Source organism: Pongo pygmaeus, chromosome 10 (assembly GCF_028885625.2).
Source record: "Pongo pygmaeus isolate AG05252 chromosome 10, NHGRI_mPonPyg2-v2.0_pri, whole genome shotgun sequence".
NCBI lineage: Eukaryota > Metazoa > Chordata > Mammalia > Primates > Hominidae > Pongo > Pongo pygmaeus.
The window spans coordinates 107,972,012-107,987,616 of NC_072383.2; the positions used below are offsets into that span (position 1 = coordinate 107,972,012).

Sequence of the window (15,605 nt, forward strand, 5' to 3'; positions counted from 1 at the left end):
TGAACACAATGTCATTTTTGTCACTAGAGGGACGTTGCAAAGGCAGGCGGTTTCTCTTCCTGATGTCCTTTGCTATGTTTTGCTTTTTCTTGTTTTCAGACTGTACATTCTGCTGCACATGGTATGTGGGTGGGACACACACTAACTGTGTGCCCAGAGAACATAGTCCCTCAGTGACCTCACAGCTCTGGCCAAGGGCCTGGTGACCACTTTGTCACAGCCCTCCTGATGCAGACATCACACACTCCAGGCTTCATACCTACTCCTGTTCCCTCTCCCAATTCACACCTGCCCTCTGGCCACAGCTTGCCTGAGCCCTGGAAGGTTGATTTCCCTGGACCCCTCCATGGTCTCCCATCCAGCACCGCCTGTGCTCAGGAAGGTCATGCCCAGTGCCTGCCCAGTGACTGAACCAGCTCTGGCCCTGGTATCCTGGTGAGATTCTTTGCCATCCAATGGGCTGTAGCCACACTTTCTCCAGTGACGTCTGAAGCCCACCCTTGGAGAGGAACACTCCAAGTTTGTCCTTCCTTAAATACTCCTCTGTAGCAAGAATTTCCCTTTCTGGCCCAAACTCTTCACCACTCATGTGAGAATTACAAAGTGAGTTTACACAATTAACACTTATTGAAATAAAGAAAAATTAACTTTAAAAAAAGAAAAAATTCAAGCCTGACTAATCAACATAAAGGAAACATTGATTTTAAAAAACATTTATTGAGTACATGGTTGTCAGGAAAGCAAGTCTGGGTATGCTGTCTAGGTTCATTTTCTGGCTCCGTCTTTTGGCAGATTTTGGGCATGGCTTATGACATTCCTATGCCTCAGTTTTCTCATCTGTAGAATGGGCATAATAATAGTATTTCATGGGGTCAGAATGAAGATCAAATGAAACAGTATAGGTCAAGTGTTTAGAATAGTACCTAACAGTAAATACTTGGTTCCTGTCAGCTGCTGCTATTCCTATTTTTTATGATTATGATCTTGTACCCCCAACCATATTGTAAACTCTAAGACGGCATAATTTAATGCTGGCTCTCTACTATCCCAGGGTTTAGCATCTTGTTATTTCCATACATTAGACGTGTAATAGATATTACCAAATAGATGAGCTGCTGAAGAATGTTCTATTTCCCGTAGAAAGAAGACGTGAGGAGGAAACACATCCGTCTGCACATGGAAGGGGCGCTGACTGCCCGAGACAAGGTCGGGGTTCAGGATTTTGTGCTATTGGACGCGTACACCAGCGAATCTGCCTTTGTCGACAACCTCCGCAAGCGTTTCAGCGAGAACCTCATATATGTAACGTGACACACTTCTCAGCTGTTTTTCTAGGGTGGTTGTTCCCTTCTTGCCTTCACGACTTTGATGAGTGTGAATAATAGCACTCTATTAGGTTAGACATTAAAGGGAGATACTGAGGCGCCACTCTTAGATGCACTTCGATCCTTTGTGCTAAGACGTTTATGGCTGCCCGTGACAGAGGCCCAACTTACACCAGCCTAAGTCACTAAAGGGAATCTGTCCATGTCTGTAACTGTAGGTCCCGGGACTAGATCTAGGGTTTCAGACAATGTCTGGCGACTCCTTCTCCATCTCTGCTCTGCTTTCTTAGGCATCCATTTCTTTCTCAAGTGCATGGCAGCAAGATGGTTGCCCTCAGATCCAGGCTGTCATTTTATCAGCTTAGGATTGCCGCGGAGAAGCGAGCCCATCCTCTGGGGATAAGCTCTAGTAAATGGCCCAAGCTGACATTGATCAGCTCTGATTGGCCCACTTTTGGTCATGTGCCTGTCTCTGAACCAATCCCATGGCTAGAAATGAAGACTATTCTGATTGGCCAGGCTCTTACCAGGCCTGCCCCTGAAGGTGAGGGGTGGAGTTGGAGCCCTGGACTGTATAGACAGAGAGCTGAGGAAGAGGGTTCCCCAAAGGACTCTGTTGGGAGAAAGGGGCAGAGATACCAAGCAGGCAAAAATAAGAGCTGTCCACCACACCCCACGAATGGTCAAGGGTCGAGAATGCAGCACTTACCAAACTCTTCTCAGATTGATCTTGTCACATCTAGTTTTTATTCAAAAGCCAGTTTTTGTTAAATTCCCATTTATCACCACACTCTGATTTGAGGGTCATTTTTCAGGTAAATTCCTCTAGGGTAAACTTCATAGTGTCCCTGTGTGTGTCGTGGGTTTTATTAAAATTATTTAATTTTTTGAGATTTTATTAGCTTTTGCCAAGAGTAAATTAGACAGTCAGAAGCGGTTTAAAAACAATTGTCTTATAGCTATTTTGTCTGTAATGGTGCCCGTGACTTAATCTATATGTTGAAACGAAGGATACCAGAAGAAGTAAACAAGGTGTTTCTTAGAGTACGTATCCCAGAGCCTAACTTTCAGAATTATAACCCTTAATTGTAGAAATAGAAAAACTAATTTTATGTACAGGAAAAGGAAAAAATAGCATGGTACAGAGAAGTACAAATGGCATGACAGGATCATTGCGATTAAGCTAAATGTTTCTGATTTGAATGGATAAATTTCAGAAATTATCTTCCACCCTGAATTTCTACTGATTGAAGTAATATGGGGTTTTAGTGAAACTGCTTTGCTTTGGTTTTGTCCTGGAGATTGGAGAACGATTTTAGTGTAATCTTTTTTTTTTTTTTTTTTTGAGTTAGGTCTTGCTAAGTTGCCCAGGCTAGTCTTGAACTCCTGGGTTCAAGCCCTCCTCCTGCCTCAGCCTCCCACGTAGCTGGGATTACAGGCACACACCACCACACCCAGCTATTTTAGCATAATCTTAATATATACTTTAGTGCGTCCTGTATTTGAAACAGCTACACATTGAAAATCTGAGAATACCAGATGTATTTTCCAAGGAGTACATTAATTTTTTTTCTATGTAAGAGCTTGGAGCTCTTTGTTTATTCATAATTGTATTTCAAAAGCCTTATGTTAGTGGTTATATAATAAATATAAGTAAGTACTTGAAAAACTTGAATATGAGTAGAGTTTAATGTTGAAATCTAGGAATATAAGTGCCAGTAGCGGGAGTGTTTTGCCCAATTTTAGAAGGTTTGTAGGTATACCCATCCTATTTTCTTGTTTGTTTGTTTTTTTCTTTTTCATATGGAGTCTCACTCTGTTGCCCAGGCTGGAGTGCAGTGGCCCTGATCTTGGCTCACTGCAACCTCCGCCACCCGGGTTCAAGCAATTCTCCTGCCTCAGCCTCCTAAGTAGCTGGGACTACAGGCACCCGCCACCACGCCTGGCTAATTTTTTTGTATTTTTAGTAGAGATGGGGTTTCATCATGTTGGCCAGGCTGGTCTCAAACTCCTGACCTTGGGTGATCCACCTGCCTCAGCCTCCCAGAGTCCTGGGATTACAGGTGTGAGCCACTGAGCCTGGCCCACCCATCCTATTTTCACTCAATGCCAGAGAGACCTTAAAGAACCATAAATCAGGTTACGTGCTCCCCTCTTAAAGTTATCCATTCATGTAATAGTTTAGGGAGGTATTTCTCTTTTTTTGTGTCTTCAACTTTTAACTTCAGGGGTACACGTGCAGGATGTGCAGGTTTGTTACATAGGTAAACGTGCTGTGGTGGTTTGCTGCACAGATCAACCCATCACCAAGGTTTTAAGACCAGCAGGCATTAGCTATTCTTCCTGATGCTCTCTGTCCTCTGCAACAAGCCCCAGTGTGTGTTGTTCCCCCCTCCCCACCCCCCACAAATGTGTCCATGTGTCCTCATCATTTAGTTCCCACTTATTAGCAAGAACATGCAGTGTTTGGTTTTCTGTTCCTGCATTAGTTTGCTGAGGATAAGGGCTTCTAGCTACTTCCATGTCCCAGCAAAGGACATGATCTCGTTCCTTTTTATGGCTACATAGTATTCCATAGTGTATATGCACTGTATCTTCTTTATTCAGTCTATCATTGATGGGCATTTGGGTTGATTCCATGTCTTTGATGTTGTAAATAGTGCTGCAGTGAGCACACGTGTACATGTATCTTTATAATAGAATGATTTATATTTCTTTGGGATTGCTGGGTCAAATGGTATTTCTGCCTCTAGATCTTTGAGGAATCGCCACACTGTTTTCCACAGTGGTTGAACTAATTTACACTTCCACCAACAGTGTAAAAGCCTTCCTTTTTCTCCACTGCCTTGCCAGCATCTGTTGTTTTTTTACTTTTTAATAATCGCCATTCTGACTGGTGTGAGATGATATCGCATTGTGGTTTGGATTTGCATTTCTGTAATGATCGGTGGTGTTGAGCTTTTTTTCATATGATTGTTGGCTGCATGTATGTCTTCTTTTTGTGAAGTGTCTGTTTATTTCCTCTGCCCACTTTTTAATGGGATTGTTTTTTCTTGTAAGTTTGTTTAAATTCCTTGTAGACTTGATACTAGACCTTTGTCAGGTGGATAGGTTGCAGAACTTTTCTCCCATTCTGTAGGTTGCCTGTTCACTCTGGTGATAGTTTCTTTTGCTGTGCAGAAGTTCTTTAGTTTAATTAGATCCCGTTTGTCAATTTTTGCTTTTGTTACAATTGCTTTTGGCATTTTCATCATGAAATCTTTGTAGGGCAGGTATTTCATTTCAGTAGGGGAGGGTGGTATCTCTGCCATACACTGCATTTAGAATAAAACCCCAATTCCTCATGGGAGCCCACAGAGACTGTATGATCTGAGCCTGCTCCATCTTCGACATCCTCTCTTGCTAGTCTCCATTCTGCCCTCACTCGGGCTTCAACCACAATGGCCTCTCATGCCCCTAGCCTGCCTCATGTATCCCTTCAGCCTGAAATGCCCTTCCTGCCTACTTTGTTCACAGCTGGCTCCTCATCCTTCAAGCTCTGCTCAGGTGTCACCTCCTTTAAAGAAGTCTTCCCGGCCAGGCGCGGTGACTCACGCCTGTAATCCCAGCACTTTGGGAGGCTGAGGCAGGCAGATCGCCTGAGGTCAGGAGTTCAAGACCAGCCTGGCCAACATGGTGAAACCTCATCTCTACTAAAAATACAAAATTAGTTGGGCATGGTGGTGCATGCCTGTAATCCCCGCTATAGGAGGCTGAGGAGAATCACTTGAACCCGGGAGACAGAGGTCACAATGAGCCAAGATCGAGCCACTGCACTCCAGCCTGGGCAGCAAAGTGAGACTCCGTCTCAAAAAAAAAAAAAAAAAAAAAAGAGGAAGAGCAGGAGGAAGGGAAAGAAGAAAGACGACGACGACGACTTCCCCATGCCTGCTAATATGGCCTGCCTTTATTGTTTGTACCCTCGTTATGCTATGTATACCTTTCTTTTTATTTATGTATTTAGTTAGTTTTTTGAGACGGAGTCTCGCTCTGTCACTAGGGCTGGAGTGCAGTGGCTGATCTCGGCTCACTGCAACCTCCACCTCCTGGGTTCAAGAGATTCTCCCGCCTCCGCCTCCCGAGTAACTGGGACTACAGGCGTGCACCACCATGCCCGGCTAATTTTTTGTATTTTTAGTAGAGATGGGGTTTTACCATGTTAGCCAGGATGGTCTCGATCTCCTAACCTGTGATCTGCCCGCCTCGGCCTCCCAAAGTACTGGGATTACAGGCATGAGCCAACGCGCCCAGCCATGTACACCTTTCTTAACACTGATTTCTTCCTGCAGCTGTCTTCATTCCTCAGCTGTTTGTCTGCTGTCTCCCTCATACACCCACCATGTAAGCTCCCAGCAGAGACCCTGCCTGATTTATCATTTTAAATCCTCCATGTGGAATGAACACATGGGGATCATCATGTGTGACAGTCTCTTGCACCCCAGAATTCCTCACTTGTGCTTGGTCCATTTCTCTAGACATATATTGGTACCCTCCTTGTGTCCGTGAATCCATACCAGGAGCTCGGAATCTACACTGTGAGCCAGATGGAACTTTATCAAGGGGTCAATTTCTTTGAACTGCCACCACATGTGTAAGTAGCATCCACAGGATCATCACTAGGAGGATTTTTCTTTTTCCCCTTCCTCTCTCTCCTTCCTTCTCACCATGCATCTGTCCGTCCATTCATCCATCCATCCATCCATCCACCCACCCATCCATTCATCCACCTATCCATCCGCCTATCTATCCATCCATCCACATATCCATCCATCCACCTATCCATCCATCCATTTACCTATCCACCTACCTACCTATCCATCGATATGTCCATCCATCCATCTAAATCCTTGATGCATGTTTATTAGGTTCTGTACCTCATTTAGGCCTTTGCCTTCTTGTGAAGTAAGTCTTCCAAAGTAGTAGAAAACTTTAGGAGGGTCTTTATGGAGTCTCAGCTTAAATATGAAAAGAGGTGCAACCTTTGTGTAACTGCTGAGAAATTTGAGTGTGGCTGGAGAGATGTCTTCTCCGGGAAGAGGGTTGCTATAGTGCCGTCTACTGGTGCCTGAGTATCATAGCGGCTAAGAAGACTGCTCATTGGTAGAAACTTCCCAGGGCTGTGGAAGCTTAAGAGGTGCAAATTTCTTCATTCCTCTCCCCTATGTATAATTATTATGGTAATAATAATTTGTAGAGGGTGATTATATTTTTAGTACATAACATTTTATTCTGTTTTATGCAAATTTTTGAAAATACATACTCGCTTGCAGTATGGCCAGAATTTGTTTTTATGTAACACTATAAGCTGACGGGGTAGAATTATTCACCTGAACTCAGATCTCTTGTCTCCAAACACCATGTTTCCTTCTTAACATGTAACTGACGCTGTCAAAAACAATCTGTTTAGATTTCTCATTTAATTCAGAAGTTAATTAAAAGGGACTGAAATAAAAATTTGCCTGTAGTTAGAGATTACTGGTTAGTTACACACTAATTCAGAGTTTCTAGAGCCATTTCACAGAAGCTAGAAAATATAACCACTTCGATATCAGTTTTCACAAACTTGAGGACATTTTTAGGCCTTGAAACCTTACCATTTTAAATAATTTCCCTTGTATTTGAAAATAATGTATAACCCATATTTTCTGCTAAATAATGCTGTTTGTTTGTCACTATGCCTAATTGGCCAAACTTTCTAATAGTTATTTAACATTCAAAACAACAACTACCAAAAAGAAGGAAAGATGAGCAATTTTTTCTTGCCCAGGCTTTGCTGAATTTTCTAGTTTTTCTCCCTCTTGACTTCTAGGCTAATATTTAGATTCTGCCTCTGTTGTCTTGGTGACTGAGCTATTCCACTTTCTAAGGCACTTATGAGCCTTTCTGCATCACCGCCGTATATATGTTGAGACAGGGTCTCGCTTTGTCACCCGGACTGGAGAGCAGTGACACAATAATGGATCCCTACAGCCTCTACCTCCCAGAGCTCAGGTGATCCTCCAACCTCAGCCTCCTAAGTAGCCAGGACTTACAGGCACACACCACCACCCTGGCTAATTTTTGTAATTTTTGTAGAGGCAGGGTCTCAGTGTGTTGCCCATGCTGGTCTCGAACTCCTGGGCTCAAGCGATCTGCCTGCCTCAGGCTCCCAAAGTGCTGGGATTACAGGTGTGAGCCACCATGCCCAGCCACCACCATGTATTAAAAGCCGAAATGGCTTTGGAACTCTGCCTCGTATTCGGGTTATATTCCTGGGCTACCTTCATGCTTTGGTGTCTGATCTTGAAGATAAAGCGCTTCTCATAGTTTTACCTCTTGTCCTAAAGATATCACTGAAGTTTGTTAATCTCTTTGGTTTCCTGCCACTCCATTTTTAGTATTCTAGGTTTTGAGGGAAAAAATACATGAGATCTTATTCTGTTTATTGAATCGAATTATTTAGTATTTAGACAAGATTGTTATTTTCACCTACAGTTAATAGAACGTCTCTTGGAGATATAACTTAGTAGCTGGCTTATTCTTATAAAACATGTTGATGGATTAAAAACATAAATTTGGTGAACTTTAAAAAATATTTTCAGGCCAGGCGCGGTGGCTCACACCTGTAATCCCAGCACTTTGGGAGGCTGAGGCAGGTGGATCACGAGGTCAGGAGTTCCAGACCAGCCTGACCAACATGGTGAGACCATGTCTCTACTAAAAATAAAAAAACTAGCTGGGCGTGGTAGTGCGCACCTATAATCCCGGCTACTCGGGAGGCTGAGGCATGAGAATCGCTTGAACTTGGGAGGCAGAGGTTGCAATGAGCCCAGATCGTGCCACTGCACTCTGGCCTGGGCGACAGAGCGAGACTCCATCTCAAAAAAAAAAAAAAAAAATTACTGCTCAAATTCTTCCTTTTAACTCTTCTATTATTTGAGTTTTGATATCTAGTACACTCTATATTTGATTAGTCAGTGGGTCGTGGTAGAGAATTTTTTGTTTTTTTGTTTTTTGGGTTTGGGTTTTTTTGTTTTGTTTTTTGTTTGTTTGTTTTGTTGTTGTTGTTTTTGGTGTTTTTGAGACAGAGTCTTGCTCTGTTGCCCAGGCTGGAGTGCAATGGCGCAATCTTGGCTCACTGCAACTTCTGCCTCCCGGGTTCAAGCAATTCTCCTGCCTCAGCCTCCCGAGTAGCTGGGATTACAAGCGTGCACCACCATACCTGGCTAATTTTTGTATCTTTTTTTTTAGTACAGAGGGGGTTTCATCATGTTGGCCAGGCTAGTCTCGAACTCCTGACCTCAAGTGATCCACCCGCCTCAGCTTCCCAGAGTGCTGGGATTACAAGCATGAGCCACTGTGCCCTGCCTATGGAAAGGGTTTGATATGTGTTTGAGCTCATTGTCCTTGTACCACAGTCCGGATGTGGCTTCCTGGAGATGGAGCACCTCATTTTTCTTCTTTGGTGGGTGTCAGAGTCAAGGGAAGTACCATTAAAACCAATTTGTTTCTGTCTCACTCCTCCTCCAGCTACGCTATAGCTGACAACGCTTACCGAATGATGTGCTCTGAACTAAATAACCATTTCATCCTCATTTCTGGAGAGAGTGGGGCAGGGAAAACGGAGGCCTCCAAGAAAATTCTCCAGTATTTTGCAGTGACCTGCCCAATGACCCAGTCACTACAAATAGCCCGTGACAGACTGCTGCTCTCCAACCCAGTGCTGGAGGTAAGCGATCTCTGGGGACCAATCGAAGGGAGTTCCAGGGAGGTCACTAAGTGAGACAAATCCTGTCTGGGCAGGTCAGTCAAAATGGGCAGGTCACTGTTAAGAAAAGGGGTCACACAGATAGCGTCACAGTTAAGGTTGTGACCTGGAACTAAGCCCATTTCCCCATTTGTTGAATGGGTCTGCTTATAGTACCTACCTTTTAAGACATTTGGTTTTTGTTTTGTTTTTTTGTTTGTTTGTTTTTTGTTTTTTTTGAGACAGTGTCTCTCTCTGTCACCCAGGCCTGGAGTACAGTGGCACAATCTTGGCTCACAGAAACCTCCTCCTCCTGAGTTTAAGCGATTCTCCTGCTTCAGCTTCCCAAGTAGCTGGGACTATAGGCATGTACCATCATTCCCAGCTAATTTTTTGCATTTTTAGTAGAGACGGGGTTTCGCCATGTTGGCCAGGCTAGTCTCGAACTCCTGACCTCAGGTGACCTGCCTGCATCAGCCTCCCAAAGTGCTGTAATTACAGGCGTGAGCCACCACACCCAGCCTAAGAAGTTTTGAGGATTAAGTGAAACAGATGCACAAAAAGCACACAGCAGAATTAGGAAGCACCAAAAATAATGTATTATTTATTAATAGTTTTCTTATTATTGAGTTAAAATTATTTTGGTTATGATTACTTCCACTATTGCAATTCACTGACTTGCTGAACAAGTCATTTCTCCTCTGTTTTTGTGGCCCTTTCTATAAATGAAGATGTTTATAGTTGAAGGAATTTTCCCAGTGGACCCTTTGAGCAGAACAACGTGATATAAAAAGGGGTCTGGTGATGGGAGCTGTCAACTGTGACTTCTAGAACAGCATGGGGCTAGGGTTCTATGTACCCCTCCTGAGACCATTTCCAATATACTCCTAGATTGGATTCTAGGAAGAAGATATTGTTCCCCTTTTCTCCCCGGGTCCATATCTAGTGTTTGGCATTAAATTCTCTATAGTTAGCGATTCCTTCTTAGAAGATAAAGCATGCCTTTCCTCCCTGGCTCCTTCCGCTCTCTCTCCTCCATTTTCGTAATAAGTGTATTATTTGGGGTCAGGAATTTGACACGCATGGTGAGCTTAAATGACAGTGAATGACACTTTGTATTCCAAGGCTTTTGGAAATGCCAGAACGCTCCGGAATGACAACTCCAGCAGATTTGGGAAATACATGGATATACAATTTGATTTTCAGGTACACTGAAGCTCCTATTACTGGTTCATGGGGACCCCTTATTTTGCCAGTGACGGAACCCAAGCCAAGGCCCCTTAAGGGGAGAATGGTATTTTTTGGCTCAAGCCATTTAAAAAAATATCCAGGGTTAGTGCTAGTTTTAGGAAATGCAAATAAAGACCACAATGAGATAACGTTTTATACCATCTGGATGGGCAAAAACTAAAAAGTCTGATCTATACCAGGTGTTGATGAAGATATGGATCATAAGGAATTCTTACACATTGCTGGTGGGGTGTAAAATATTGGAAAATTATTGGAAAATAATGGGTTGTACCAGAGATATGACGCTATCTTAGGAAGCTGAAAAAACATAATCTAAGGTACAACCATCCCTCTCCCAGAGATATCTGTACAGATGCGTAAGCATGTCCATAAGAGAGCTGCTCAACATCATGAGCAAGTAAATGGATTGAACACCACCAACACATCTGGAGAGAACTGAAATGTCCATCGACAGGAGAATGATTACATTGTTGTGTGTTCACACCATCAGGCATTACACTGCAGAGAGCAAATGAACCACAGCTACACCTCATGTGGATGGGTCTTGGGAACATACTGTATGCCAGCATGATGTCATTTTTTCCATTAAGCTTAAAAACAAATCACAAGGGCTGGACGCAGCGGCTCATGCCTATAATCCCAGCAATTTGGGAGGCCAAGGTGGGTGGATTACCTGAGGTCAGGATTTCAAGACCAGCCTGGCCAACATGGTGAAACCCCATCTCTTAAAAAACAAACAAACAAACAAACAAAAAAAACCAAAAAATTAGCCATGCATGGTGGTGTGCACCTGTAATCCCAGCTACTCGGAAGGCTGAGGCAGGAGAATTGCTTGAATCTGGGAGGTGGAGGTTGCAGTTGGCACCACTGCACTGGATCCCGGGCAACAAGAGCGAAACTTCATCTCAAAAAAAAGATGCAAGTAAACAACATATTGTTTAGGCATACCTGCTTACCTGGCAGAGGCTAGCACTCTTTTTCGGATACAGCCAGATAGTAAATATTTTAGGCTTTGTGAGCCATTCAGCTATACAGTCACAATGACCCAAGTCCACTCTTGTAGCATGAAAGCAGCCATGGACAATGCGTAAGTGAATGAGCATGGCTGTGTTAGACACAGAAGTGGGGCTAAGGTAAACAGGAAAGGAAGGCAGAATTCTCAAGGGCTCATAATTCCAAATGGTAAAATGACACATGGGGGAGCAGCAGCTGTATGAGCATGGAGCTCAATGATGAGGACAAACTGGCTCAAGGATTTCCCAGAGGCTGGGATGTGGGCCTCTGGTGGAGTGGATTTGGAAAGAAATGTAATAGCTATGTGTATTTGAAAATTTTTTTTGGAACTTCAACACATATACTGAAAAGGCTGTAAAACATGGGGATAGCCCAGTGAATTTTTATGTATGTGTCCACCTCTGTAACCACCACCCAGATCAAGACATAAAAATTTCTAGCATCCGGGCCAGGTCTGGTGGCTCGCACCTGTAATCCCAGCACTTTGGGAGGCCGAGGTGGGTGGATCACCCGAGGTCAGGAGTTCGAGACCAGCCTGGCCAACATGGTGAAACCCTGTCTCTAATAAAAATACAAAAATTAGCCGAGCGTGGTGGCGCACACCTGTAGTCCCAGCTACTTGGGAGGCTGAGGCATGAGAATCACTTGAACTTGGGAGGCAGAGGTTGCAGTGAGCCCAGATTGTGCCACTGCACTCCAGCCTGAGCAAGAGAGTGAGACTCTGTCTCAAAAAAAAAAAAAAAAAAAAAAAAAAAAAAAATGCTAGCATCTGAAGGTCAGGCATGGTGACTCACACCTGTAATCCCAGCACTTTGGGAGGCCGAGGTGGGAGGATTGCTTGAGTCCAGGAGTTCAAGACCAGCCTGGGCAACATAGTGAGACCTTGCCTTTACAAAAAACAAAAACAAAATAGCAAGGAACAGTGGTGCACGCCTATAGTCCTAGTTACTTTGGAGGCTGAGGTGGGAGAATTGTTTGAGTCCAGGCATTTGAGGTTATAATGAGCCATGATCAGGCCACAGCACTCCAGCCTGGGCAACAGAGCAAGACCCTATCTCTTAAAAATTCTAACATCCAAAAGCTTTTCCTGCCCTTCCCCAACACACTCCCCCTTCCCACTGCCCACTGTGATCACAGGTTCATTTCACTGGTCATTGAAGTGCATATGAATGAAATTACACAGTATGTTCTTTTTTGTGCCTGGCTTCTTTCAATCAACGTATCTGTCAGATTCATCCATGTCCTTGCATGTAGCAGTTGTTCACTTTTTGATTATATGACTATGTCACAACTTATCCGTTCTACTTTTGATGGACATTTGGGCTGTTTGCAATTTGGGACCGTGACATATAGCACTTTGAACATCCTTGCACATGCCCTTTAGTAGGTTTATATTGGATTAAAGAAGTGGAATTGTGGGGTTCTTACCAGCAAAGCAGCGTTAGGATAATTAATGATGGTTCCGATTGCTCCATACCCTTGCCAACATTTATATTGTTCATCCTTTTGAGAAATTCTGGTGGGATATAGTGGTTTTTCACTGTGATTTAAGTTTGTATCTCCCTGGTGATTAATGACATTTTGCTTCTTGGCCACTTAAAGGCTTTCTTTTCCATTCAGGTCTTTTGCCCATTTTTAATTGGGTTGTCAATTCTTTCCTATTGATTTGCAAGAATCTTTATATATTCTGGAATAAAAATCCTTTATTGGATATATTATTGAAAATATTAATTAAGACAGTGTGATATTGACACAAGGATAGATAAAGAAGACAATGGATCAGAATAAAGTCCAGAAAGGATAGAGTTCACATGTACAGTCAGCTGACTTACAACGAAACCATCACTATGATTCAGTAGAGAAAAGATCATCTTTCCAATAAATGGCACAGATCAACTGGATATCAACATGAATAAAAAGACCTTTGACCACTACCCCTCTCCATATACAAAAATTAAATAGTGAGGGATCATTATCCTAAACAATCATGCTTCTAGAAAAAGACATACAAACTATCTTCATGATAGTTTCTTGGGGTAAGCAAAAATTTTTGTAAACAGAACCCAGGAAATACTAATGATAGAAGATTGGTATGTCCAAAAAAAAGATTGATAGATCAGACTTCATTCAAAGTTAGAACTTCAGGCCATCAGGAGATGCCAGGAAGAGAGTGGTTTGATTGTTGTCACTGTTGCAATTTTTGTTCTGTTTTGAAGGGCATTCCCGTAGGTGGGCATATCATCAGTTACTTGATAGAGAAGTCCCGAGTTGTCTACCAAAACGAAGGTGAGCGGAATTTCCACATCTTCTACCAGCTGCTGGCAGGTGGCGAAGAGGAGCGCCTGGCTTACCTGGGACTCGAGCGAGATCCCCAGCTGTATAAATACCTCTCACAGGTAGGAAGACCAGCACCTGGCTTTGGTGACTCTTTGGAGCAGGGGATCAGAGGTGTTTATACGGGCTGCTGTAGGATGTTTGAGACATTCTATTACCATCCTGCTATGTGTCCTATTGGCTGATTTCTCGATATATATATATATGTATCACAAGCAATCTAATCCATCTCCTCTTATGCCTGGCAGCTATATCACCTTGGTAAAGTAACCAACGTCTAGGTAAGTGGTTCTCATCCCTGGCTGAAACTAGAATCACCTGAAGAGCCCTTTAAAAACACAAACGCCTGGGCCATACCCTCCAGAGATTCAGATTTCATTGGCCTGGGGTAGGACCTGGGCATCAGAATTATTTTAAATGTCCTCCTGGTGATTTAGTGTACAGCCAAAGTGAGGAGTGCTGATCTGGATGTGATAGAAACTCACTGTCCAACTATGTCTCAAACCTATGCTATCTCATTCTGCTTTCAAACTACTTTTTTTTTTCTTTTTTTGGGACAGGTTCTCACTCTGTCCTCCAGGCTGGAGTGCAGTAGCATAATAATAGCTCATTGCAGCCTTGACCTCCTGGGCTCAAGTGATCCTCCCATCTCAGCCTCCCAAGTAGCTAGGACTACAGGCGTGAGGTACCATGCCTCGCTAATTTTTGTAGTTTTTGTAGAGACAGGGTTTCTCCATGTTGTCCAGGCTGGTCTCAAACTCCTGAGCTCGAGAGATCCGCCTGCCTCGGCCTCCCAAAGTGCTGAGTTTACAGGCGCGAGCCACTGTGAACTACTTTTAAAAGATCTTTTCCCGCATTCCTGCCTTCCACCTTGACAAATGTTTGCTGCCAAATGAACACACCACCTTACAGAAATAGTTCAAGCTATTCCTATAAGCAAGCCTAGGGTCTAGTGTTATAAAATTGACTGTCAGAATATAACCTTGCAATATTTGTTTTTCTGCAGCCTGCCCTAGCGTTCTACAATGCGCAGATTGTACGGCACTTCTCAGCATTTGATGTCATTAACACCTTTTTAGTCCCAACATTTTTTTATTTTTCTCTTCTCACTTGGCCTGGCTTTGAATGGAGGCCACCTTGTAGAATGTAGATGAAGGCGTCATTTAAGAGAGAAAACGAGGTCTTATACAATGAATCTCATAAAATGAGGATCAACACTTTCTAGAAATCATGGAAGAAAAGAAGGCTTGACAAAAGTGCACCTTGAAAAATGAAGGCAGGCTGGGGCATGGTGGCTCACGCCTGTAATCCCAGCACTTTGGGAGGCCAAGGCAGGAGGATCGCTTGAGTCCAGGAGTTTAAGACCGGCCTGGGCAATATAGCAAGTCCCCATCTCTAAATGTATTTTAAAAATAGAAATAAAAAAGAAAAATGAAGGTAACTAATAAAAAGAATCTCATAATCTAATTTTATACTAAGCAAGCTCTGAACTAATTACTAGAACAAAGAATAAACCAAATGTGATTTTTTTTCTTTTTGGAGGGCTTAATTTTCCCAACAAAGCTGTATGGTCACATCATGTTTGTATTCCCATAGCATGATCAGAAAGGGTCAATTTGTAAAAATATTTGAGGGCTTCATCCATTTTCCCAAAGGCTTCTCTAACCCTTTGATAAATCATTCTCTTTTAGAATATATCATGTCTTTCTTTATTCCTGTCGATTTTTTTCTGGCCACATTAATTCAACTAGATCTTTATACATCAGGGGCTTTGGAAATGAGTCTAGCAATTTGCCACTATTATTTTAAAACCAATTTCATGATCTCTCATAACTTTGGTAAACTTTATGGCTTCACTTTGTAGTATATTTGCACTGCTTTCAAACCAACAGGCTTTGGAGAGGGACTGATTTGCA

General features: G+C 43.0%; 1 protein-coding gene across 1 annotated transcript in view; it reads left to right on the top strand.

The window, feature by feature from the left end:
- Positions 1-1,140: 1,140 nt before the first annotated feature.
- MYO1H (myosin IH) overlaps positions 1,141-15,605 on the top strand; it is a 104,130-nt gene continuing 89,665 nt past the window's right edge. The window contains exons 1-5 of the mRNA XM_054445385.2: positions 1,141-1,302; positions 5,840-5,955; positions 8,874-9,072; positions 10,216-10,296; positions 13,572-13,751. Coding sequence (XP_054301360.1) covers positions 1,177-1,302; positions 5,840-5,955; positions 8,874-9,072; positions 10,216-10,296; positions 13,572-13,751 — 702 coding nt within the window. The 5' untranslated portion in view covers positions 1,141-1,176. The remainder of the gene's footprint in view (positions 1,303-5,839; positions 5,956-8,873; positions 9,073-10,215; positions 10,297-13,571; positions 13,752-15,605) is intronic.